The sequence below is a fragment of the Daphnia pulex genome, chromosome 10 (genome assembly GCF_021134715.1).
Source record: "Daphnia pulex isolate KAP4 chromosome 10, ASM2113471v1".
Taxonomy (NCBI): domain Eukaryota; kingdom Metazoa; phylum Arthropoda; class Branchiopoda; order Diplostraca; family Daphniidae; genus Daphnia; species Daphnia pulex.
The window spans coordinates 12,504,979-12,529,870 of NC_060026.1; the positions used below are offsets into that span (position 1 = coordinate 12,504,979).

Below are 24,892 nucleotides of genomic sequence, written 5' to 3' on the forward strand. Positions count from 1 at the left end.
TGAAATCGTGTCGTGTAAGTGTAATCGAAGTGGATATGTGACATGTGCTGTAATTGCGTATTGTAGTTACTCCATCTCTCCATTTTTTCACTCTCCATGTTTTAATTCTCTTAAATGTATTATCATATCGTTCACATTTTATCGATAGATCGTTGTCATGATCACATGAAAATAAATTCTATGCATCAGGAAAATTCTCAAAACCGGAAGTACGAAAACGTACAAAACAAAACATGAACTTTACCACAAATTTGACGAGGATCACGAATATGTGGTTTTTTTGTACGTCAGATGAATATTTACTGAACTACTGACTGAAATGAGCAAACCGGAAGTAGAAAAAAAAAAGCAAATATCGAAAATTTAACAAGTGAGCTTTGTTGGTGGAATAGTAATCGTCAGTTTTCACTAAAAAATTTCCACAAAATAGCTCCCGATGCTTTTGCAAAGTAACTGAAACTGACTGTTTTGACAGCTAAAATTATCGAAAAGCCATCTAGCGTTAGAAACAAATAACACATCTGAGTAACACTTAAGTGCGCAAGAAGGGCCTGATTTTGAAATTATTACACAGACAGAGAGTTTAACGCAAATAGATTACTAGAAGATAATCTGCGAAAATAAGTCAATTGTCCGATACCTGGCCATAATCCCGTGGTGAGTGACTGCAGGTGTGTCACAGCAACTGAAGTGATCCAACTCGCCAGTGAAGCAAGAAAAGTTGTGTTGCAGGCTACCAGCATATATGAAGCACTGAACCAGTGAAGCTGGATGAGCGTACGTCTTGAAGATAAGGATGGAGCAGAACGTTGGTGGAAGTCCCTCTTCTGTCATGGACAAAATCCAGCATTGGCTCAAGGATGTCCGTGGGGATCTTGCGTCGTCTGTTAAAAAAATGTGTTACATTAATGAAAATATAAAAATTTTAAAAAGCATATCAATTTTACCTTTTCTAAGAAGCACACTGAAATGCCATGATGAAAAACCGTAATAATGGAATTACAGCAACCAACAGCATTACTCCTCAAGTTGAGATAAATTTCCTGCACTAAAGAAATTGTCATGAAGTATTGCAGTAGCATGGTGATAGGTGATATTGACGCTTACCTTTATCATATGGGTGATGATTTAGTAAGGCATCTGACGTTGGTGTGGTAGCAGTAATGGGAAAATGCCTTATCCCCGGACATTTTTATTCCACTATGTGTGTGCTTCAAACATGAGCTTTAGGCTTTTGACAGAATGAGGATCTAATGGACCATGGGAAATGACTGAGTGCTAAGTCAACTTGTTGGGATGACTGACAGTAGCTAAGCATCTAAAATTTGAAGAAATAAGTTGGTATAATAGAAAAATAAGGAAACTAGGTCAAGATAAACTTACATAAGATACGAAGTTCAATTTGGTATTTGAAATCACAGGAATAGAGGTATATAGCACAATTTGTTTCGCCCATTTCGTCTCGTTTCATGACATAGGGGACGTAGGAACAACAAGAACGACAGTGGCGACATCTAGTAATGAGTTTTAAATCTTATGTTAGTTGCCCAATCACAGTCGCACATACATGCCATGTCCGACATTACCAATTTACCATGGACATTACAAGTCGTAACTTTCAAAAGTTCCTTCAAAACAATTAAACAAATTTAAGTAACTGATAACACAATCTTTAGCTAATGATTCTTACTCATTCTTGACTAAATGTGTTCAGATAATTTCAGCTGAAGTTTTCGTGTACCTGACCAACTAGGTGCTCGTGACAAATAAAATTGTCTAATCCAATAATGCAAGTTGGCAAGCTATGTCTTCTGAAGCTAAACAATTTCTGTTGCAAGGTAGTTATTTTACTAAAATTTATCTGGTGTTCTTTCTTTGTTCTTTAAGGTTTATAATGTTCACATGAACTTTTCCCTGTCAAGATTTTGTATATCTTCAAGCTATTGATGCCTTCGCCAGATCCAATTCTTTGCTGCTATCTATTTTGCGGCACAACAACAAGAAAATACTGCCCCTTAAGATTTTGTGGTAATCGCCACTTAGTTCTAATTTAGGAGGACAATGTAAGATTGATAGATTTGAGGTATTTTGCTTTCTGTCACTACAATATATGGTTTGAAAATCTAAATAATTAAATATACTCTCCTTTCAGGTTAATCCCTCTCCTCTGTTTTGGAAACTGACAAGAGATTGCTGGAATTGAAGACTGATAATTTGTGTAGACTTGTGCATATCAGGCTCCCTTCTTTTCTGTGGCCCTGTTTCCTTAACTAACCACTAACCAACGCCCGCCGGTGGTCACTCATCCGCTGTGAAAAGCAGGAGGAGGGGAGGGCTCTGGTCGAACGGGGCCTTGGAAGGTGCATGATCCGAGAAAAACTTTTGGGAGGGTCATGACACTCTTAATATGAGAATTTAACCAGGAATCTTACCATGACCACATCTTCCCAGTAAAACTGGCCTCGCACTATTTAGTTTACTGTCCGCATTCAATCAGGGCAGGTTTTGTATTGTACAATAGAGTAAAATGATTTTTTTTTTGTAAAACAGGTTCGTATAGGAATTTTTTAATAACAAATTTTATATGATATTTAATCAGTTTGATGGGAAATAGGGTACATTGATTGGAAATTTTGAATTGCAGAAAAATTGCACATTATAGTTAATACCGTTATGATATAATATAGGATGAAATAATGGATTATAATTATTAATGGTTACAATTTTTATTTCCACGTCGAAATTTTCTTAACATTTATTATACATATTAAAATGGGCGCATTTTTACTTAACCTAGATAGCTTAACTTATTCAACAATTCCACCTTCCGTGCGTTTTAGAGCGTTTACAGTTCATAATATACTTCCCTCACATTAATTTTGTGTGCACATTCTAGTAACATACAACTAAATGCATCATATGAACTTGTCTCAAATCTGCATGTCACAACTCACAAATCATTCACCATTCCAAGTAGACCTAAGACATGATAATTTCTGCTGCGAAGACGCGAAAACAAACACATTGCTCAAATTACTTGCAATGCGACAAAAACAAACTTAATGAGTACACTAAACAAAATCGGAAAATGACCAACATCGTAAATTCGATTTTGTTTGTTCTAATTAAACCATGGAACAGGCAGACACACCATTGGACTGCAACACCACAGGCAATTTCAGTCATCCGTCAAACATCAACACGGTGGAAAACCTATGAAACAAAAAAAAATATGAAGCAAAAACAACTAACAAGCTGTTGTAAATGTGCAAAACAGGCAGCTTTCCAATTTATGCAGTCAGAAAGCAGCAAGATGTCAAGTAAAAATGTTCAGCATAAGACGGCAACAGCAAACAGCTTCAACTTAACCTGGCTGACAAATCCTATCAAAAGACAAAATATTTATTATATATACATTGTCGTCAAGCATACACATTTGTCAAATAAACCAGCAGGGAAAATTCAGATACTTTTGGCAAAATTCTGTAAAATTTCAGTGGAATTATAATTTAAATGAATCAAGAGCAATTAAGTGATTTAAAATCGCTAATAATTAATGGAATCTGTTTTAGAAATTGACTGATTTAATAATCATTATTTACCTTAGTATAACTAATAATCCCTTACTAAAGACAATGTTAAGAAAGAATTACCGTTTGTGGAGAATTCCGGTAGCAAGTGCCTTTGATTAATAGCTAAATGTGACCACGTGCTGTGTTCTCAAAATACAAGAAAAGATTCACCTATGGTTAAGAATCAATGATTAACTATGACTATAAAAAAGTTATCATAACAAACAAAGAGAAGAGTCGAGTACCTTTGCAGAAAGCAACTGCACTTTGGAGAAAATGACAATCATTTTCAGTCTGATTAGTCGTAATGTAGGTACAATTATCTCACACGGTCGAACAGGTTCAAACTCTTTCAATCAAATAAAAGGTTAACAGCTTCATCATCCATCACAGTCATCCTACACTGCCTTGTGGGTTGTGGCTCCTTTGTCGATCACCACCTGGTAACAAGAAATTTTAAAATTCCACTAATTACAACATCTTTTTCCTTGTCTGCCCAGGCTCTTTTACTTCTGCTTCATGATAAAATTGGTTAAAACATCAGAAAAAATACTGAATCCCAATATCAACTTAAAACTAACATACATTTGGGTCCAGCATTGATTCAGACATGATATCCCATAAGACTTGAAGCATATAGCTCTTTTACACTTCAGGAGAGCACCAGCAACAACGACTGAACATCTCAATATCACACCTTCCACTGGCTGGCTTCAACAAATCCATATGAAAATTGGACTGCAACAAAGAAGCTCAGACTTCATCTGACTGTTAATCCTACTTGAAAAAATTCATTACCGTAGAAACGGAAAATATTGATAAAAGTGTGACATGTGGAAGAAGACGCCTCACATACAGCAGCTGTTTTATTTTTAATTACCACCTAAATCAGGAAGCTGCAAATGAAGGATCCCAAAGGATCCCGAAGGATCCCGAAGGACCCCAAATGAACTGGTAGTTAAAACTACAATTTTTTAACTGTTGATTATCTGTTACTATTTTTGGAGTTTGACGTGAATGAACAACACCCTCTTGTTAGGGTATCTAATATCTAAGGCAATTTGTAAATGGTTAGATGGAACCGTCAAAACAGACAATTGGGCAGTAAATTTTTCTCCTCTAGGAAATCATTGCAAGCAAGGCAAAAATAAGATCGTAAAAATACGTAAAATAGAGAATAACTATGTCACACCATCTCAAAAATGAAGCTTTGTTGACTAAGAATTGAAAGTTCTTCAAGAATCTATGCTAATCCACTAACTAAATATACAGTGGGAAAATGTATAAACATAATTACTTCTATTTCTGCCACTTTTTTCCATATGGGATGTGACGTACAGCCCTAGTAATGGACGAAATTTCGGAAAAATACACAGGAGCATGACAGAAGTTTCAGGCCACGCGATCAGATGATTTGGCCAAGTGCAAATTAAAGGATAGATTATACCTGCAAATTAACACATAAAAACGCATTCAGTAAGGAAAGCCTTAAGAAAGTCAAAACAGAATAGAGCAATTACCTTTTTAACTTGCTGGAAAATGTAAAAACACACGGCATGGTGAGAAGTAAGACTTGGAAACAAATGGATAATGGCGGAAATTTCGTCGCTGAACGCTGATTATGAGTCACGGAGACACTGCGCTACCTGGTGGACATATTTTAGCCACCTAGTGACAGCCGACAGATTCCTTGGTATAAAAAAAGCTAGAGCCAGGTGCATTTTGAGGTCTCCAACTTGCTGGTAAAGATGAGTTGACATGAGGATATACCGATATAGAACACTTTCACGAATCACGCTTGATACACAAAAACACAACCCATTCATTGCACCGCTGATTGGTCGCTTGACTCGCATCTTGAAAGATGGAATCAAAGCATTGTCGCGTGTTTAGACTTCTTAGTAGTTGTGTAAAACTAAACAGAAGTTAAAGAATGTTTCACACGTAGGGCCTACTTCAAAACGAAAAACGTGAGTAAACTTAAAAAATGGGTCCCGTAATTAACGGGTAGTAGCGTTTACCAGAATATTCGAGGTCCTTAAGGAATACATTTCCCTCAACGTCGAAGCATTTCTAAACTCTGTAATATTAGCCGGACGTGAAGATCTTCATAAGACTGAGACTAATAACCTTAGTCTTAAAACCTTAGTCCGAGAACTTTCGATAAAAGCCTTCAATTTAGTAACTTTTGCTTCTTTATCAGGGTTGATGATGGAAATTAAACTAAACAAGTTTAACTTTCTGTTCTGCTTTTTTGAACGACTTGGCCAAATTTCTAGATATTTCTCTTGTCGTAACCGGTCGTAACTTTGTATTCTTCTTGATTTTAATCAATGCTCTTAGTATATGTTTAATTAATGATTTTAGTATATAGAGTTTGTTGCATTCAGAATCTCTCTTCTCTTTTCGGCTATTTTGTTTCTGAATATCGCTTAAAAATATAACAAATTTGCTGCACATCCAGAATGGTTATACGTTCTGCTTCGACCTGCATACATATCAAATTACACGTCTGTTTATATCCATCCATCACGCGAACACAACACAGTCGACAATCTTGCACATGCACTGGCAAGACTCGGGAAAACCCAATTCGAATGAGTCTGAATTCATATTTATCTATGTTTGTATATCCGGAATGGGTATGTTCCACTTCGACCGGCCTCGACCCAGTATCAACCAATCACCAAGTATAAAATTATACTTCTCTTTATTATTTACAATCGCCGACAACATTATGTTGAACTTTATAATCGCGCGTAAACACACATATGCAATGGCGAAAGTCTGGAAAAACCCAATTCGAGTGTGTGTCTTCAATCATGTATAAATACGCAATAAATGGTGACAGTTCCTATTCAGTTTGAAATATTCGTCGACAGGCTTGTCGGTAAAATTAAAATTAGTCTCCGTATCCATCCTCATCTCATCAGCATATGCGGCAAGTTAGGCCTTTTATACCTATTAAATTTACATTTTATTTATTTTCATGAAATGGAATAGAAAAATACTGTTATTTTCAATTTAATTTTAATTGGAACACAAATCTTTATTCCAGTTGATTGAAAATGGCGAAAATTCCGATGAGGTCTATCCTCACCATCTTTTGGGCTTTTGACACTTGCTGCAATTGCCAATCAATCGACCCTGGCGTTTCCTCTTCTTGGGCGAAACTCCAAATCTCACCGGATGCGTTAAGTTCCATGGAGTACGGCAATTTTCTCATTGACATTTATGAACACGCCCACAATCACAAGGCGACGAAAACTAGCGAGAAAAAGTATTTCTACTCTCCAATTGCGATTTTGGACCACAAAAGCGCTGTTAGTGTATACAACAACGTCACGAAGCAACCAGAGATGAGATTCCGCATTGAAATGTGGAACGAAAAAGTCCAGAATGAAGTTGTGAAACATCTGTTCAAATCCATCGATAAAGGAATACAACCTGATAACGTGAAAATTATTCCGTTGGAGAATGTCATTCTTGCCAGCAAAAGACCTTCAGTAGATTATTCTTTATCGCCAGTGTGGGCGAATTATGACAAGAGTAAGACCCTGAAGCTTTCTCTGTCGTGTTATGACCAGAAAGTCTGCGACGGACTGGCCAATGAAATGCGATCTAATCCCGAACAATTCGACCATTTCAAACTCCTCTACAGTTTGTCATCGCAGACGTCGCAAACCAAACATACGTCCATCACCATCGACAGCGTCATTTCCGGTCAAATGGTAACTGCTCTTTTACAGAAATTTAAAAAGATAAAAGAGATTTTTCTGACAGCCAACGACGAAAAGAAAATGTTGACGGAAACGACTACTAACATCCGAATGGATACATTTGACGAATCCGAGGTCGTGACTCCAGAAACGGAAACTCAAATTTTAAATATTTTAAAGGATTTGCTAGTCACGTCCAGGACGACTATCAAAGAACAATGCGACAAAATGTGGGACTCTGTTTTCTGGAATGAAGACAATTACCGGCCGGACAAAACGACGAAAACATTGAATGAAATCATCAAGAAACTGGACACTGAAACTCAAAAGAAATTGGCGGATATGTTTGAAGAAGAGGACAGGCAATCGGTATTAATGGAAATGCTAACTTCGAGTGATAAAAACGAGGAGACAAGACAAGAGGAAGAAATTCAACCTGTAAGTCAATCGGAAAATGCAGGTGAAAATGAAATTGAATCAACGGAAGAAGAACAATTCAGCCGCAATCGAATCGAGAAATGCCAACTTGCAAAGAACCAGTTGGATGAGCAAAATCTAAATTCTGAGAATAAAGAAAGAATCCAGCACAATTACAACTCAAACAATTGGGCTGACATAGACGGAATAATTTCAAAAATTTCAGAGAAAATGTCAAACGAATCTGATAGTTCACGGCGGAACGAAATTTTGAAGGAAGACGTGGCAAAGTTATTACAAGAAAGTAGAGACCACGTCCTTTGGGATGGAGACAAATTCGTACCCAAACCCATGAAACTCGCCAGAATAAATTTGGCCAAATATCGCGGATCTCATCAATCGTTTCAGGATCGCAACGTCCTTCTCCGTTACTCGAACGCCGAACTGTCGGCGCCAATCAAATTTCTGGAACACGCAGAATTCAATGTCGTCAACGAATGGGAAAATATAAAGGACGAACTAAAAGGTTTTTAATTAAAAAATTTATTTTTAATAATTAAACAAATAAATGTAATCACATTGTAGAAACTAAAGAACTCTTAAAAACAACTACTATGAACTTGGCGAAAACCAATACTGAACTGTTTAACGTGAAGGGTGATTTAGGCAACACGAGAATGGATTTGATTAATAAATTAGAAGGTAAGGTATGGTACTGGTATGCAGAATTATTGTCATTACTATTGAAATTTCCACTGGAAAATCAACGTATAATAAATGTTTTTATTACACACAGGGACTATGAATGAATTGGTGAAAACCAAAATTGACTTGGAGAAAACGACGGTCAAAACCGTCGACGATTTAATAGTAAAGTTAAATGGTACTTTATTACTAAAGCCTCTATTGAAAAATTTGAAACAAAAAACCAAATGTAAATAAAACATTTTTTTTTAAGTGACTCAAAAAGGATTGACAGAAATGAAAATCACCACCGGAAATTTGTCAACGGTACTTGCAGGTAAATTAATCTTTCCTCGCAACCTTTTACTAGTGAATAATAAACTTTAATTAATTGCAGAAACTGTGATATACCTTGGGAAAACGGACATTGAACTGAATAACGCGAAAAATGATTTGACCAATACGAAAATCGATTTGGCTAGTAAAATAGAAGGTATTATTCTGAATTATTGCTGAATTCACACTGGTAACTTGACAAGGAATTCATCATAAATATGTTGTGATTACACACAGGTACTAGGATTGAGTTGGTGAAAACCAAAATCGATTTGGAGAAATTGACTACTGATTTAAGTAAAATGGCGGTCAAAGCTGTCGATGATTTAACAGTAAAACTAAATGGTATTTCATTATTATACATTGAAAAATGTTAAGGTAAAAACCCCCCCAAAAAAACTTTTTTTATAAAGCGACTCAAAAAGAATTAGGGGAAATGAAAATCATCACAGAAAATTTGTTAATGGAACATCAAGGTAAATCGATGCTTGCTTGAAATTTTTGACTAACGAATAAAGAAATAATTGCAAAAGTGTGATAAACCTGGCGAAAACGGATTCCGAACTGAATAACGTGAAAAGTGATTTTACCGACACGAGAATCGATTTGGCTAATAAATTGGAAGGTATTTTGAATTATTGTTGAATTTAAACTGCTAACTTGTCAGGGGACTCAATATTAGTAATATGTTATGTTGTGGTTACACACAGGTACTAGAATTGAGTTGATGAAAACCAAAATCGATTTCGAGAAAAGGACTGCTGATTACAGTGAAATGACGGACAAAAAAGTCGATGATTTAACAGTAAAACTAAATGGTATTTCATTACTAAAGTTCCTATTGAAAAGTTTAAACAAAAATGAAAATATAAAAACCCTTTTTTTTAAAGTAACTCAAAAAGAATTGGCAGAAATAAAAATCATCACCGGAAATTTCTCAGCGGAACTTGAAGGTAAATCGATCGTTGCCTCGAAACATTTAACTATGAAAAATAAATAAATAATTTTAGAGACTGTAATGAACTTGGCGCAAACGAATACCGAACTGACTTACGTGAAGAGTGATTTAACAAACACGAGAATGGATTTGATTAATAAATTAGAAGGTATTCAGAATAATTGTCATTACTGTTGAATTGCCACTGGAAACTTGACGGGGAATTCTACGTAAATATGTTTTTATTACACACAGGGACTAGGATTGAGTTGGTGCAAACCAAAATTGACTTGGAGAAAACGACGGCCAAAACCGTCGACGATTTAATAGTAAAGTTAAATGGTACTTTATTACTAAACCCTCTATTGAAAAATTTGAAACAAAAAAACCAAATGTATATAAAACCTTTTTTTAAGTGACCCAAAAAGGATTGACAGAAATGAAAATCACCACCGGAAATTTTTCAACGGTACTTGCAGGTATAAAATTGATATTTCCTCTCAACCTTTTACTAATGAATAATAAACTTTAATTAATTGCAGAAACTGTGATACACCTTGGGAAAACGGAAATTGAACTGAATAACGTGAAAAATGATTTGACCAATACGAAAATCGATTTGGCTAGTAAAATAGAAGGTATTATTCTGAATTATTGCTGAATTCACACTGGTAACTTGACAGGGAATTCATCATAAATATGTTGTGATTACACACAGGTACTAGGATTGAGTTGGTGAAAACCAAAATCGATTTGGAGAAATTGACTACTGATTTAAGTAAAATGACGGTCAAAGCTGTCGATGATTTAACAGTACAACTGAATGGTATTTCATTATTATAAATTGAAAAATTTGAAGGTAAAAACGTAAACCCCCCCCCCCCCCAAAAAAACTTTTTTTATATAGCGACTCAAAAAAAAATAGGGGAAATGAAAATCATCACAGAAAATTTGTTAATGGAACATCAAGGTAAATCGATGCTTGCTTGAAATTTTTGACTAACGAATAAAGAAGAAATAATTGCAGAAAGTGTGATAAACCTGGCGAAAACGGATACCGAACTGAATAACGTGAAAAGGGATTTTACCGACACGAGAATCGATTTGGCTAATAAATTAGAAGGTATTTTGAGTTATTGTTGAATTTAAACTGCTAACTTGTCAGGGAACTCAATATTAGTAATATGTTATGTTGGGGTTACACACAGGTACTAGAATTGAGTTGATGAAAACCAAAATCGATTTCGAGAAAACGACTACTGATTACAGTGAAATGGGGGACAAAAAAGTCGATGATTTAACAGTAAAACTAAATGGTATTTCATTACTAAAGTTCCTATTGAAAAGTTTAAACAAAAATGAAAATATAAAAAAACCTTTTTTTAAAGTAACTCAAAAAGAATTGGCAGAAATAAAAATCATCACCGGAAAATTCTCAGCGGGACTTAAAGGTAAATCGATCGTTGCCTCGAAACATTTAACTATGAAAAATAAATAAATAATTTTAGAGACTGTAATGAACTTGGCGCAAACGAATATCGAACTGACTAACGTGAAGAGTGAACAACACGAGAAGCGATTTTGCTTTTAAATTAGAAGGTATTTTCAATTAATTGTAAATTAGACAAAAACTAGCAGTTAATCACACGTAAAGACGTGATTGCACACAGGCACTATAGTGAAAACTAATAACGAAATAGAAAAAACGAATGCCGATTTCAAGAAAACCGTTGATGTTTTATCCAAAAAAATAATAGGTATTCTTTGGTATTAAAAATAAATTCATTATTAAATTTTTTAAATGCTAAATATCATACTTTTACTATTTATAAATTTTGCGACTGAGATAGAACTACCAGAAATGAAGATGAGCGTTGGAAATTTGTTATTGGAGCTCAAAGGTACATCCGAATTAAAACCAGAAATAACAAAATTAAAAATGTTTTCCTTATAAAAATGCATTAATATATTCTTTTGTTTGCTAAAATTTTTCTGCATTTTGGAAATTGGGAATGTTCTTCTTTGGGTTTCTTGTTACACGCAGGAAGTAAGCAGGAACTGACGCAAATTAAAATTGAACTGGAGAAGAAAGAGACTAAAGAGGAATTGACGAAAATGAGATCCGATGTTCGTAAAACTTTCAGCGAATTATCAACAAATTTAAATGGTATATCAATATGATTCTAAATATATTTTTTAAAATGTACACCTTTCATCCTTACAATTCCATTTTTAAATTCATGTACGTAATGACTGAAAAATAATTAATAGCAAATTAATTTTGTTTTCTGTGATTGCGTAGCAAATTCGCAACAATTAGGTCACGAACTAAAAACCACCGAAGGCAAACTGAGAAATGAGCTGAGAGGTAAAATACGTAGATATTTATTTAAATATAAATGATTTTAATATAATCAAATGGAATGGTTTAGAAACTTCAAGTTACAAGGCCTCAACGTCGGATCTGAGCAATTTAGGAAAAGAACTAAGAGGCATAATTTATTTTTAAATAACTTTAAGTATAACTCATATTTATCAGTTAATTTCATGAAATAAAATGGCTCAGATGAGTTGAAGAAAACGAGGGTCGAATTCAGCAAAACCGTCAACGAATTAACAATAAATTTAAATGGTAGGCCTATTTCATTATTATTCAAAATATTACTTAATTGCAAGGCATAATTTATTTTTATAAATTTAAGATTTATATTATGTTTTAATTTTATCGAATGAAATGGTTCAGCAACTTCAAAAAAGCTGGAAACTACAACAACAAATTTGGCCTTAGCGAGATCGGAATTGAGCGGCACGAAGTCCATCATTGCGGATTTGACGACCAAATTAAATGGTAAATTATATTGTTTTGTTGTTTTCAATTATAAGTTAAAAATAATTTGAATTTAACAGCCAGAGAGGATGAAATAGTTAACATTAGAATAATGCCAACTTCATGTGAGGATCTGAGGCGAATGGGGCAGAAAATCAACGGGTTCTTTTTGGTGAAAGGATCGAAGAAGATGGAAACGGTTTACTGTGACTTTTATTCTAATGGAAATGGTACGACGTATCAAGTTTACTTGTTATTGTTTGTCTAATTCTTTTGTTTACAGACAAACAGAAATGGATCGGATACGCCGACGTCAAATCAGCGCCCGTCCATTTCTACGTCCAGAAAAGTTCTTCTTTTAACAAAACGGCCACTCCGATTCCGTTCGATTTGGAGCGAGTAAACGATGGAAATGCCATGAATTTACGAACGGGAGTATTCATGGCACCGCGACGGGGAACTTATTTCTTTTCATTCACGGGACTGGCGCGATTCCCAGCTTCATCATCCATTTATATTTATTTATATGTTGGTCTTTATTTGAACGGGGTTCGAATCGGATTGGGTAGGGTTGAAGAGGCAAACAACGTCGAGAATCAATGGAGTCCGTTGACCCTACAGTCAACGCTGAACTTGAAATTAGGCGATCGAGTTTGGGTGCAGATTGATGGCATGTCAACAGGGGTTTATTTGCTTGACAGCAGTGACCACTACACCCATTTCACGGGTTTCATGTTGGAGGAGGAAATTGTCGCCTCCCTTTGAGATTTGGTGTTGAACATCCAAAATGCGCAAAATAATCGTCGAACCCTAACATTTTTCTTTTGAGTTTATTTTGTAATTAAGGGGGAATGGTAGATAATTTCTTTGATTCTAATTCATTAACGGGTGGAATTTCTTTGCAAAAATTTTACTGCATGTATACAAATAGACTTATTAGATACACCAAAATACGAAACAATTTTCTTTTTTCTATCTGCAAAAATAAAGACGCGACAAGAAAAAAAAAACGATATTGATTGCCAGATTAACAAAATGCAAGGCTGTGGCGGTTAATATGGAAATGGGAAAAAGTTCATTTGTTCAAAGTGCGGACGCGACAAGTAAAAAAAAGATTTCGATTGCCAGATTTACAGAATGACGGTCGGACTAGAAGTGGAAGAAAATTCAATAGCATCTAATTCATTTACGGATTAAAATTCTTCAAAAAATGTGTCACAGTTATACGCACATTATAGTTGCACATCGCTGCACACACATTCGCGTGTCTGTCTGTAAAAATAAGGCAGAAGATAAGAAAAACCCGGTTTGATTGACAGATCAGAGTTATAGATGTCTGTAGATCATCTATAGCTCTAGACAGATTTAAAGAAACAAACTGTTTTTCAATCGCAATTTGTAATGACGAAAAATTAAAACTTCCAAACGAGATTTTCTGGCAAAATGATGTAGAATTAAAATTAAATAACGAGCCAAATGACTTGTACCTCAATTTGTATAGCAACATCTTACAACCCGAGAAGTATGGAAGATTTAAAAGATTAAATTAAAAATTTGCAGAAAAGGATCGGATATGCCGACATCAAATCGACGCCCGTCTATTTGTATGTCGAAGAGAGAAGCTCAGGAGACACACTGGTTCACCTCAGTTCGTACTCCGATTTCGTAATCGGAAAATGCCATGAATTTATCATCGGGGAAGTTTACGGCAACTATCACGATTCCAAACTTATTTTTAATCAAAACTCACTTCGCAGTTGCCCTTTATTTCAACTGTAATCGAATTAGGATTGCTTTTCAGTTGCCATTTCAGACCCCCCCAGTTTTGGACATTTTCGTACCCGAACCGAAATGGTAGGGTCCGAAACGTTGGGATGCCATTGAAATTTATTGGGGATTTTTTTTTAGACTAAACTCAAAAATATTCTCCAGCAAAAATCTCAAAACCACGAGTCAATGATTCATAAAACCGCATAAAACGTACAGATATTATATAAAAATCATGAGAAACAATCGGATAGTTGGACGAAATGCTTTTTGTTTTCAACTTACTACTTTCAGGCAGGAAGACACGAGGAACTGAATGAATTTTACGAGTGGGCTGATTGGTTGAAGACAGGCTGAAGATAATTTAGGACCACAGCAGAAAGCGTACGTTTAATTACGCAACAAACTAAGAAAAACAGTACGTATTCTACAGCAAAAACGACAAAAGTTGCTCATTCCTTCGGTACAACACACACTCGAAGTCGAAAGAAAAAAAATAGCATTATTTATCGTCGTCTGCAAGGCGAAAGAAGCCATCTAGTGATAACAGAATCAACTATTTTTATTGATTTCGCGATTCTTATTCTATTTAAAATTAACTAGGTCTAACAGTGTAACACTTTACAACTGATTCCTCTTGATCTAAATGACTAAATGGGTTGGGTTAATTTCTAAAAATAAAAAATTTTGAATTTAGAAATCAGAAGAGAAATGGTATGTTTTGGTTTCGAGAAAAGAGAAACAAGAAGAGCAGTAACAAAATGGGTGACACAATGTAAAGCCAGATGAGTGCGAATGGTCCAGCCGAATTCCTGTGATCTTCAGGTTGAGTGGGTAGAATCCCCCTACCAAATCACTAAGTCAACGTCACCGCCGTATCCTCTCTTGCAATTTACGTAACCTTTGCTGGGCCCACGGTAGACTTGGATATCTTGGCACAGCCGTTGGAGTATCCCGGACCTTTGTACGCGGAAGCGGAATATAGCTGGCTGCTGATCTGTAAGGAGGGTCTAAACCCTTTTTTTTACAAACTTTTGCTATAAACGCATTGACACACACACAGATATTTTAACCTTTTAACTTTGAAAATCACTCACAATCACTCTTTCGAATTGATTCTCGCAAAATGTCGTCACCATAGATCCACAATAGAAAACACTGGAAACACAGTTCTAATTCAACAAAATTTGAAGACAGTTACCGACCACATATTCGCAGTCAGCATGTTGTACTTTTTTTAGGGTATGTACGTATAGGTGCACGGGCCATGGTGTTGTCTGCAACAACAGCTGGGAAAATTTTACAGTTTGACTGACAAGCAGCTATAGTTAAGTCTTACACTTTTCACACTTAGCTGTCGAGTAACGTTCGGACTATTGAGTAACAGAATTTTGCCGTTGTCTGTTAAGTAATAGAAACCATCTAGTAGTGACAGCATAAAATTTGTGGATATGATTCTGTGGTTGTTTTCAATGCTAATTCGTTTGAGCGCATAAATTCAAACAGGGTGTATAACACTTGATTCTGATTGATTCTTGTTGAGATTGAAATTGTGATAGAAATAAGGAACCACTCCGTTCAACGAGAGGATTAAGTTTTTTAGACAAGGATTTGAGGTGCAACAGCAAATTTTCGTTATAACACTGATGAACCGAGCAAATGAATTAAACAACGAAAGTGAATCTATAAATCTTTAGAGAAATGTTGTGTTTTATATTAAGGTAAAACAAAACTGGTATCAGTAAAATGGATTACGCTATTTAATAATTTAAGAAACACGAATAACAATCTCAAAATGAATTATCCTACACATCGACAATTCACATGAGTGCGAATGGTCCAGCCGACCGCACATTTGGTTCACAATATTATTTTAAAATTCTTAATAACCGTACGCCTTGTTATCTTCGGGCTGAGTGGCGTAGAATCCCCAAGGAGCGAATCCTTCACCACCGTATCCTCCCTTGCCACTTTCATAACCTTTGCTGGGCCCACGGTAGACTTGGATCTTGGCACGGCCGTTGGAGTATCCCGCACCTTTGTACGCGGGAGCAGCATAGCTGGCTGCCGGTTTGTAAGGAGCGTCTAAACCCTGTGGGTAGGCAGCGGCCATGGCGACGATAACAGCCAAAAGAACGAACTGAAAACAAAGAAAGGACTCGTGTATAACATAATTGGCGACATGAGAAACCGAACGGTAAATTAGAAACAGTTGGAATGAAGGCAATGTACACACAACTTACTACTTTCAGAGAAGACATGTTGGTTGTTGTTGTTGATGTCGGAAGAGGACTGAGTGAATTTAGGACTTGTCTGGTTGGCTTATATACCCGCCGAGTGCAGCTCAAAGGGATGGCCTGAATGAGGAGGAAAATTATTCGTAATTTCTCCTGCCTGTAAGCTGTTCACGAATCCACTCCACTTTATGCATAGTCCTCAGTTCTTCGTACCGATAGCCGCGGGATGGAGGTGCCCTCACTCTTTTATCGGTTTACCACAAAAAAAGGTACCACTGTTTTTGCTATAGCAGTTTCCACGCAAAAATAATTTCATAATTCGTAATGTTTCATTGCATATTATTTTCCCGGTCGCTACAGCCATCTAGATTATATAATCTGCAACTCGTTTTTGTTTCGTTTGGTTTTGAATATTGCGCCTTAAAAAAAGTTGTAAACCGTATCCTAATTGTTCTTTCGCAAACTGGGGAGGAGGTTAGCAAATTGAAAAACGTTATCCATGATGGCCGCCGCTCTTTTCTATCCTTTCCCCTCCATTTGATTTTGAGGCGAATTTTGAGGGTGTTGTATCGCCGGACGTGGTGCTGCCATTTCTGCGTTTTGTGATTTTGTCAAGTGTTCCTTTCACATGTGGGACAAAACTTTTCTTTCTCATCGTCATCATTCTAAAGTGTCTCTTTTCAGCTTTCGTTGTTAAAATGTTAAGAAAATCTGACAAAGTGGTGCCGAATAGTTACGCAGTCAGACGTGCTCTTGGTTTGTGCTGGGCAGAATTGGGCTGATTGAGGAATTACAAGTAGCTTTTCTTTCCCCTTTTTCTTGTGCTGCCTGTGAAGGTTAACAAGCAGTTGTTTATGCACACGTGAATTATTTCCCTATTTCCAAGTGCTAAATCTTTGTTTATTTTTGCATGGTTTCAATCATTACAAAATTGAATAATGCCTGTACAAAATTTCAACCTCACCACCACTGGAGTGGAAACTGGAGAACGCGTATTACCCTTGACATTGGTAAGTTTCCCACTTTGTCTTATTAATGTTTTACACTTTTACCTGAAAAGACGTTTTGGACAGTGTTATTTCCCAAGGACTTCCCCGTAATCGTAATTATTATATTACTAAAAATAGAGAGGTAGGTTAATCCGCGGTTTATTATCATCAAGGTGGCCTTTTTCGGCTCTTTTCATTTAGTTAATAATGCAACAGTTGAGGTTGATGAAACCAATCGTGTCCATCCTTTGCGATTCCTCGCATTTTGACACTTCTATTCTATCGGTTTTATAAAAATCTGTTGCGATTTCCGGTAGCGCATAATTGTGTTTCTTTTTCGTTGGGGAAACTTTAACTTTGCTTGCTTTGTCGAGGTTCTTTAACTTTGAGCTCCCCTACTTGGATAGCATTCAATTGTCCGCGCTATTTTTATTTTATTTATTTATTTATTTTTAATCCTTTTTTATTGATTTCAACAAAAACAATAAGATAACGAGAAGGGCAATATTTCCGGACGAATTTTGAGGCAATCAATTTTCTATTATTTACTAAGTTCGTTATTGTATCGAATAATATTCACCAAAGTACAAAAATCGAAATTAACCCCAATCCCGTTGTGATGACTTATGATTTCCCATTAATAATCACAGTAAAAATTTGCACTTGCAGTCATGTTATACACAGCAGTTTATTCATACTTTTGTCTGCCACACTACCCAATATTACGCAACGAAGGCCGAGTAGTAGTAGCAGAATTAGTACCTCTACTGTTGCTAGTGGTGGGAGCCGGAGGAAGGGAGCATGTCTGATCACTTGCTGCACTACTCCTAGATAAAAATGTAGTCCATTGTGAAAGACCCGACGTGATTAAGGGTTCGTAACCGAGCCTGTTACTGTTACCAGTAGGGCTAGGACTTTTGTTGTTAAAGCCACGAATTTTTCCGCTTTTCGCCACCTCAATCAGTGCTTTCTTGTCTGAATTGAAACATGCCACCAAATAACTCTGATGAGAAATTTCGTTGCGCATGTGGTACATTTGGTGAAACAATTTATGGAACTTGTACCGATCACTATGAAATTTCTGCGGGATATAGTTCCGGGTTCCGGTTGATATTACTGCTGTCTTTGTAGTAATTCAAGACTTTGCTAAGATCTAAAGTGTCGTCGATATTTCTCGTAATCTGCCCGATTAATTCCCATAGAGGACCGTAAAGTTGTTGATGGGTGTTAAAGATCATTTGCGATTTCTTCAGATATTCTTGGTCGAAAAGTGGGTTAGGCACGTGTTGCCGGCTCCTTCTGTCAGCAGTGTCTGCATTTAAAAGAATGCAGGTACATACGCATATAGGCTATGCAAATAAGTGAGATATACTAGGATTAGGAGTAAAAGGCGGTTGTCGTTTTTGTCCAAGTTTTTGTCTCGACAAAACATTTTGTTCGGGAATTGCCAATCGTGTCGCATCATTCGACCATTGGAGTGATGATTCTCCATCTATACATACGATTAATTTAAAACATCAGACACCATTTTCCCATACTTTAATGTGATGTCAACTTATTATTATACCGCTAATATGGTCCAACAGACTCGCTGCGTGAGTACCGCAAGACAACAAACCTGTGCCAGCCAGTAGAAAGGTGACAACAAACACACTGGTCGATATCAGTAACTGCACAATGGTGAAAATTCAGCAACAGTTAATCATATAGAAGGCTGATAACATTATGCAAGCAATACGATTTTGTAGGTAACATGACTTACGTTTTTCATGTTTCTGGACGACAAGTAGAGAACTGTCTAGAATCAGTGACAATTCAATTGATAGTGCAGACTACTTATTGTGGACCGTCTCGAAGGATTGAAATCCATCAACTGACAATTTTATGGTTTATAACCGAATTTAAATGAAATCTGTCTCAGTATAGCCTATAAGCAAATCATTTTACATAGGAAATTAGAAACGAATAATAAAGGGAAAGAGAAAAGAAACGACACCAACACATGCAGCGAGAATGGCAACGGTCGGGTCTGGAAAAAAAAAAACCAAAGACAGATTAGATAAGTTATAACAAGTCGACACGTATAGAAAAAGCGACTGGATTGATTTCTCGGGGAAAAACGTTGTTTGGATGTTACGCTGGACATCAGTTGTGACCCCTTTTTTTATTGGCTTTTACTTTTACTTTTTCGTTTTATACTGTGTTCCAATTTTCGTCGTCCATGTTTTCTTGCGAAAGAGTAATGTTTTCTAGTTCCAAGAGTGCACTGCGAGGCTATAAACAAAGGTTTGGGAATAAACTAAACATGTAGACGAATTTTGCTTAGAAGACTGTTTATAGGCTACTCAGTATTCAGAATTAGAGTACCATTAGGTGACAAAAAAATTTATTAATGACCATTATTTTGTTTTTATTCATTAATAGAACCACAATGGGCTCCTGGGGAGGAGCCCATTGTGGCCCGGCTCCCAGACCTCAGGGATATAACCGTACCACCCGTATCATCAAAGGTACAGCTGTAATAAAATCAAATATAACGCATAACATGCCGCAAGTGCAAACCATTCTGCAGGAGGAAAATATCTTTTTTTTCTCTTATAATGATTCGCTCCTCCCAGCAAACCGACATACTGCGACACCAAAATGCACACAGTGCTGAACGTCAGGCAATAGTAATAGCCTAATGTCTCAGGGTAGAGATTACGAAGTTTTTAGTAACGCAAATTTTACGTCAAGAGCCTATGAGCAAACGAGACAGATTTTTGTTTATTTCATCTCTTTCCAGTTTGTCTCCATCCGCGCGAATAGTGATGGGTTGTTTTTCAACTGATTTCGTCCCATTTCCAGCAACTATACTTTTCAACAAAGCAACCGCACAGTCATTCTAGGGTATATCAGTATTAATTAACACATCATTCTTATAATTAATGCTAATGTTTTCAAATTCCATTTACAGATATGTATTTTGTTGTCATGTCTACTGATAAGAGTTGCATCGACTACTATATTTTCTGACCGGTTTTGCTTCCTCAGATTTGGAACTATCTAATAATTTAAACATCCTCAGCACCTCATGTTACACTGCCTATAATAACCTGTATTTTTTGCGACTTCGAACGGTCATCGAACTAAAGGTCAATTGGTCATCACCTGCTGACTTTTATGGAAGGCCGAACACGGTGACTACTACAACGCAGTGGAGCTGCATTTGTGTTATATGTTTTACTTCACAGTAATGACGATATCATCCTTCGCTGTGGTTTCGGTCCATTTTCCAAATTTCGCATTAAAAAAACGACCAATAAAGGCGGTAAGAAAATCTTTTTCCCTTTAACTCACTTTAACGAGACTAAAATCATTTTTTAACGTTTGTTTGACCATTTAGAAAAGCGTTGGGTTAAACCGTCACAGAGAATATTACGCTGAGAAATGCGAACGTCTTCCCTTGCAGTTTAGTCTGAAAGGTGAAAAGTCCAAGGGAAAACTGGTGCAGTTTGATTTTCTCGACTGCGCCAAACTAAAGCCATTTCGGACCTTAGACGAAGCTAGATTTACCAGAACTTTGTTCTATTTCAGTAACCTTATATAACTGGTTTCCGTTGATGAACCAAGAATGTTCTTCTCAGCTTCAAAGACGAGATATTGTCCTTTAGATGAAACAAGCTGATGATGCACTAATATATAAGAAAGTAACCACAACTTGGAATTTCCCATCTAAAAAAGGCGTACGTACGTCAGAGTCACGCTTCCATCCTCAAATTTATCACGTTTATTTAGATTAAATTTTGGGTCCTTTGCAAGAAATGCCTCGCCTGATAACTCGTCCACCAGTCTTAGTTGAATAATTTATTCTAATTTCTATGAGAATTTAGTTTATATGGTCATTGATTTTATATTTTTTGCTGCGAAATCAACAGACACGTTAACCTTGGGGTACGCAGGAAATTTTCAACACGATGGGTGGTGGTGGGCTGATCGGTGGGCAGGCAGGCAGGTGCGGCTTTGACTGGGAGGTTTTATTTTTCTCAAGCGCCGGGATTATATCAAGCTGTGCTGCACGAAGGAGTTCCGTCAGAATTCCTTGACGATTGAGTCGGTGGCATCACACAAAAGTTTTGTGACAAAACCTTCTCGACAATCTACTAACTCTTCAACGAAGCAACCACAGATCGTTGCGCTATCCCAAAAGTAACATAATATTTAACAAATCATCATCGTCATCAATATTAACCTGCTATTTTGACTGTTATAGATGAGGATTTTGTTGCCGATTATTTTACTGACTGGATGCGCTTGTTCAGAATTGGAATTGATGGCTGATGCTTTAATCGATTATACTCCATACAGTAAGGTCTACCACGAAAATCCTCCTACTAAACTCTCATCCATCAAATACGAGTCTGCTTGCGTCAGTATTTACGACAGTCACACAACTTCCAGCAACAAAAATATCTACTGGTACACGCCGATCGCTCTGCTAGAGAACAAGAACGTCCCTTCTTTTCATAACGAAACGACCGGTCAGAGAACTCTAAGTGTCAGTTTTGGGATCTGGAATCCGGAAGTCAAAACTAAAGTGGTCAAGCACCTCAATCAGATCCTCAGCCAACCAATCGAGCATAGTCAAGTGACTGTCTTTCCTTTCGACGGTGCCAGGCTGAACAGCCATCAAATGCAATTTGCAAGTTTCTCATTAACCAATGAGTGGATCCAATATCATAACGAGCGATCAGTCAAGTTTAGCTTGAGTTGCCCGACACGGGACGATTGCGAACAAGTGAGAACTGAAATGCGCGACTATCCTAAAAATTTTGAACATTTGCGACTTGATTTCAGTTCTCAAATTTTGAACGATGGTAAGCTGATTTTTTTTCCCCTGAGAATTCAGAGATACAAATTTATCTAATTTTACTTGAATTTCAAGATAAGCCTACTTGTTTCAAGGATGGGCTGGAAATATTTCCAGAAACTTTGCCAACACAAGTGAAAGGTTACATTCTAATGGTTTATTTATTACTATCTAATTAGAGAATAAAATGACGAAGGGACTGATAGATTCTACTAATTAAAATTTATAATGTTTAGAATTATTGGAACAGCTGATCGAATCCAAATTAGAGAAATTGCTCAACATATCTATGGAAGGTATATACATGCATTTTAAAACGAATTAATTGTGAGTAATAAATTCAAAGCATTTTTCAATTAATGTTAGCAAGTTTTTTTTAAAAGTTTTTTACCATTATTAATCGAAGAAGAAAAAGAATTAACCTGTAATTGTATTTGTATGATTGAAATTTCAGAAACTAATAGGGATTTTGCAGAGAAACTCCGAATTACTGAAGAAAATCTAGCAGGTAATGTTTATGGTGATTGCAAGAGAGATCCTTCCGTTTCCTATTTGAATTTGTTTTAATTCAACATCGGGAACGGAGAACCGGGGACTATTTTTACAAAAGTGTTTTTTTTTTATTGCAATTTTCGCAGTCTAAATCAATGAATTTGAAATTAATGTCTTAATTGGAACTGGTTCGCAGTGTTACAAATGAAGTCGGAAGTCACCGAAAAAGAGTTGGAAGCCACCAAAGCATCGTTGATCTCAACTAGGTTAAAGTTGATGAAAACGAAATCCACCGTCGATGATCTGACGTCCAACTTCAATGGTATAAAAGTTTAACCATACAAATTTTGTGTAATTATATTGGAAGACTTTTCCGATAATTTTTGAATGTCGATAAAAGAATTCTATACTTGTTTATTTTACGTTGGGTTTGCAGATAATTTGGAGAACTTCAAGATGACGATGAAAAGCGAGTTAACGCAAACGAAGGTCATTGTAGAAGAATTATCGACCAAATTAAATGGTATTAGTAGCCAATTTTAATGTTACATATTTCAAAAGAATTACAGATGCTATAAAAATCTTTGTATTAGCTATTTTAGCGGATGAACAGGAATTTTCAGGAACGAAGGTCATGGAAGGAAATTGTTCACCGGGACTCGAAATGATCAACGAACTAAAAACCGCCCAAGAAGAGCTGAGAGAAGAACTAAAAAGTATTATATTTAATTATTTTTCATTTATAAATTTTATGTTTTATAATGTAATCGGAATGAAATTGCTTTAGCTACTTTGAATTATGTGCAAACTACAACGTCAAATCTGACTAACGCTATGAGAACGGCATTGAACAGGACGAAATCCACTGTTGCGGATTTGAAGACCCAATTAAATGGTGAAATTACAAAATCAGAATTTTGTTTCAATAATAATCCGAATAAATGAATGTGAATTTATTCCTTTTAAAGAAAGAACGAATGAAATTGTTGACATTAGTCAAATGCCGACCTCATGTGAAGATCTTGAACAAATGGGACAAAAAGTTAGCGGATTCTTTTTGGTGAAAGGATCAACGAAGTTAGAAGCTGTCTACTGCAACTTTTATCCCAATGAAAATGGTAGCGGCCTACCACCTGTTCACGTTTCCTGGTTATTTGTTGTCTAATTCTTTTGTTTGCAGACAAACAAAAATTGATCGGATACGTCGACGTCAAATCTCATCCCGTCCATTTCTACGTCCAGAGAAGTACTGCATTCGACACATTAAAAACTCCGATTACTTTCGATTTGACGCGGCTGAACGAGGGACACTCCATGGAATTAAAAAATGGGAAATTCACGGCACAGCGGCCAGGAATTTATTTCTTCTCATTCACGGCACTGGCGGAGTTTCCAGCTTCATCATCTGCTGTGCATTTAGATGTTGGTCTTTATTTGAACAAGGTATGGGTCGGGACGGGTTTGGTAGAAGAGACAAACACTGTCGAAGGTCAAAACGAACAAGTGAGCATTCAGTCGACACTGAAGTTGAAAAAGGACGATCAAGTCTGGGTGCAGATCGATTCCTTGTCAGAAGGGGTGCAGTTGTTAGACAGCAATAACCATCACACTCATTTCATCGGTTTCATGTTGGATGAGAAATTTTCAGAATCCCTTTGAGTGTTGATCATCCGAAATCCGCATAATGATAACTATTTTATTTATTGCATTATCCATGGGTGGATGAAAGGCATTTTCATTCGACTCTAATTTATTAAAAGGATTAAAATTTCTCCACAGAAATTTCTAGGTGCATGCAAATAAAATTTCTGAACAATTAACAGAATTCTTAATTTTGTATTAATAGAATGTAGACACGAGCGCGCGACAAATAAAAAGCCGATTTTGATTGCCAGATTTACAAACGGTGGTCGGACTAGGAATGACCAATTAAATTCATTAATGGAATTTAAATAATAAAAAAATTTTTCACTTCTACAGCGCGGGCCTCCGTGCACCATCGGCAACTTTATTTCCTTCAGTCAAATTAGTTATTAGTACTATCAGTTAAAAAAAGTTTAATCCAA

The 24,892-nt window shown here is 36.3% G+C and overlaps 3 protein-coding genes and 2 long non-coding RNA genes across 6 annotated transcripts; 4 read left to right on the forward strand and 1 right to left on the reverse strand.

Moving 5' to 3' along the window:
* The first annotated feature begins 1,714 nt into the window (after window positions 1-1,714).
* LOC124205955 lies at window positions 1,715-2,537 on the forward strand. Its single transcript, XR_006879519.1, has 3 exons — window positions 1,715-1,838; window positions 1,923-2,063; window positions 2,153-2,537. It is a non-coding gene; the product is annotated as an uncharacterized LOC124205955 (long non-coding RNA).
* Window positions 2,538-2,692: 155 nt separating this feature from the next.
* LOC124205956 lies at window positions 2,693-5,240 on the reverse strand. Of its 2 annotated transcripts, XR_006879520.1 has the most exons (5): window positions 5,093-5,240; window positions 4,870-5,019; window positions 3,818-4,012; window positions 3,654-3,743; window positions 2,693-3,383 (listed from the first exon to the last, which is right to left on the reverse strand). It is a non-coding gene; the product is annotated as an uncharacterized LOC124205956 (long non-coding RNA). The 2 variants fall into 2 exon arrangements; XR_006879521.1 differs by lacking the exons at window positions 4,870-5,019; window positions 5,093-5,240 and adding an exon at window positions 4,158-4,451.
* Window positions 5,241-6,413: 1,173 nt separating this feature from the next.
* On the forward strand, window positions 6,414-11,256 carry LOC124203524 (myosin heavy chain, cardiac muscle isoform-like). Its single transcript, XM_046600198.1, has 21 exons — window positions 6,414-6,517; window positions 6,631-8,234; window positions 8,294-8,410; window positions 8,505-8,591; window positions 8,667-8,729; window positions 8,790-8,885; window positions 8,966-9,073; window positions 9,142-9,204; window positions 9,258-9,353; window positions 9,439-9,546; window positions 9,619-9,681; window positions 9,739-9,834; window positions 9,921-10,007; window positions 10,082-10,144; window positions 10,208-10,303; window positions 10,384-10,491; window positions 10,573-10,635; window positions 10,693-10,788; window positions 10,874-10,981; window positions 11,054-11,116; window positions 11,174-11,256. The coding sequence occupies exons 2-21, from the start codon at window positions 6,641-6,643 to the stop codon at window positions 11,254-11,256; spliced, it is 3,258 nt and encodes a 1,085-aa protein (XP_046456154.1). The 5' UTR covers window positions 6,414-6,517; window positions 6,631-6,640.
* A 316-nt stretch (window positions 11,257-11,572) lies between these two features.
* On the forward strand, window positions 11,573-12,760 carry LOC124203525. The gene is made up of 6 exons (XM_046600199.1): window positions 11,573-11,832; window positions 11,968-12,033; window positions 12,098-12,157; window positions 12,232-12,297; window positions 12,409-12,513; window positions 12,573-12,760. Exons 1-6 carry the CDS (start codon window positions 11,781-11,783, stop codon window positions 12,758-12,760), a joined length of 537 nt encoding a protein of 178 aa, XP_046456155.1. The 5' UTR covers window positions 11,573-11,780.
* A 4,539-nt stretch (window positions 12,761-17,299) lies between these two features.
* On the forward strand, window positions 17,300-24,646 carry LOC124205957. Its single transcript, XM_046603557.1, has 16 exons — window positions 17,300-17,506; window positions 19,910-19,995; window positions 20,058-20,374; window positions 20,442-20,795; window positions 20,871-21,210; window positions 21,403-21,673; window positions 21,738-22,341; window positions 22,410-22,475; window positions 22,571-22,630; window positions 22,789-22,842; window positions 23,023-23,148; window positions 23,263-23,349; window positions 23,420-23,542; window positions 23,614-23,721; window positions 23,795-23,944; window positions 24,007-24,646. The coding sequence occupies exons 7-16, from the start codon at window positions 21,738-21,740 to the stop codon at window positions 24,483-24,485; spliced, it is 1,857 nt and encodes a 618-aa protein (XP_046459513.1). The 5' UTR covers window positions 17,300-17,506; window positions 19,910-19,995; window positions 20,058-20,374; window positions 20,442-20,795; window positions 20,871-21,210; window positions 21,403-21,673; the 3' UTR covers window positions 24,486-24,646.
* The last annotated feature ends 246 nt before the right edge of the window (window positions 24,647-24,892 follow it).

Excerpts from the sequence above, each read along its gene's own strand:
- LOC124203525 (XM_046600199.1), top strand. The coding sequence starts at position 11,781 with ATGAGATCCGATGTTCGTAAAACTTTCAGCGAATTATCAACAAATTTA. Across the intron at positions 12,158-12,231 it reads TTTAGGAAAAGAACTAAGAG|ATGAGTTGAAGAAAACGAGG; the intron begins GCATAATTTATT and ends AAAATGGCTCAG. Across the intron at positions 12,514-12,572 it reads TTTGACGACCAAATTAAATG|CCAGAGAGGATGAAATAGTT; the intron begins GTAAATTATATT and ends TGAATTTAACAG.
- LOC124203524 (XM_046600198.1), top strand. The coding sequence starts at position 6,641 with ATGGCGAAAATTCCGATGAGGTCTATCCTCACCATCTTTTGGGCTTTT. Across the intron at positions 8,730-8,789 it reads TTTGTCAACGGTACTTGCAG|AAACTGTGATATACCTTGGG; the intron begins GTAAATTAATCT and ends AATTAATTGCAG. Across the intron at positions 9,547-9,618 it reads TTTAACAGTAAAACTAAATG|TAACTCAAAAAGAATTGGCA; the intron begins GTATTTCATTAC and ends TTTTTTTTAAAG.
- LOC124205957 (XM_046603557.1), top strand. The coding sequence starts at position 21,738 with ATGAGGATTTTGTTGCCGATTATTTTACTGACTGGATGCGCTTGTTCA. Across the intron at positions 23,149-23,262 it reads TCTGACGTCCAACTTCAATG|ATAATTTGGAGAACTTCAAG; the intron begins GTATAAAAGTTT and ends TTGGGTTTGCAG. Across the intron at positions 23,945-24,006 it reads CTTTTATCCCAATGAAAATG|ACAAACAAAAATTGATCGGA; the intron begins GTAGCGGCCTAC and ends TTTTGTTTGCAG.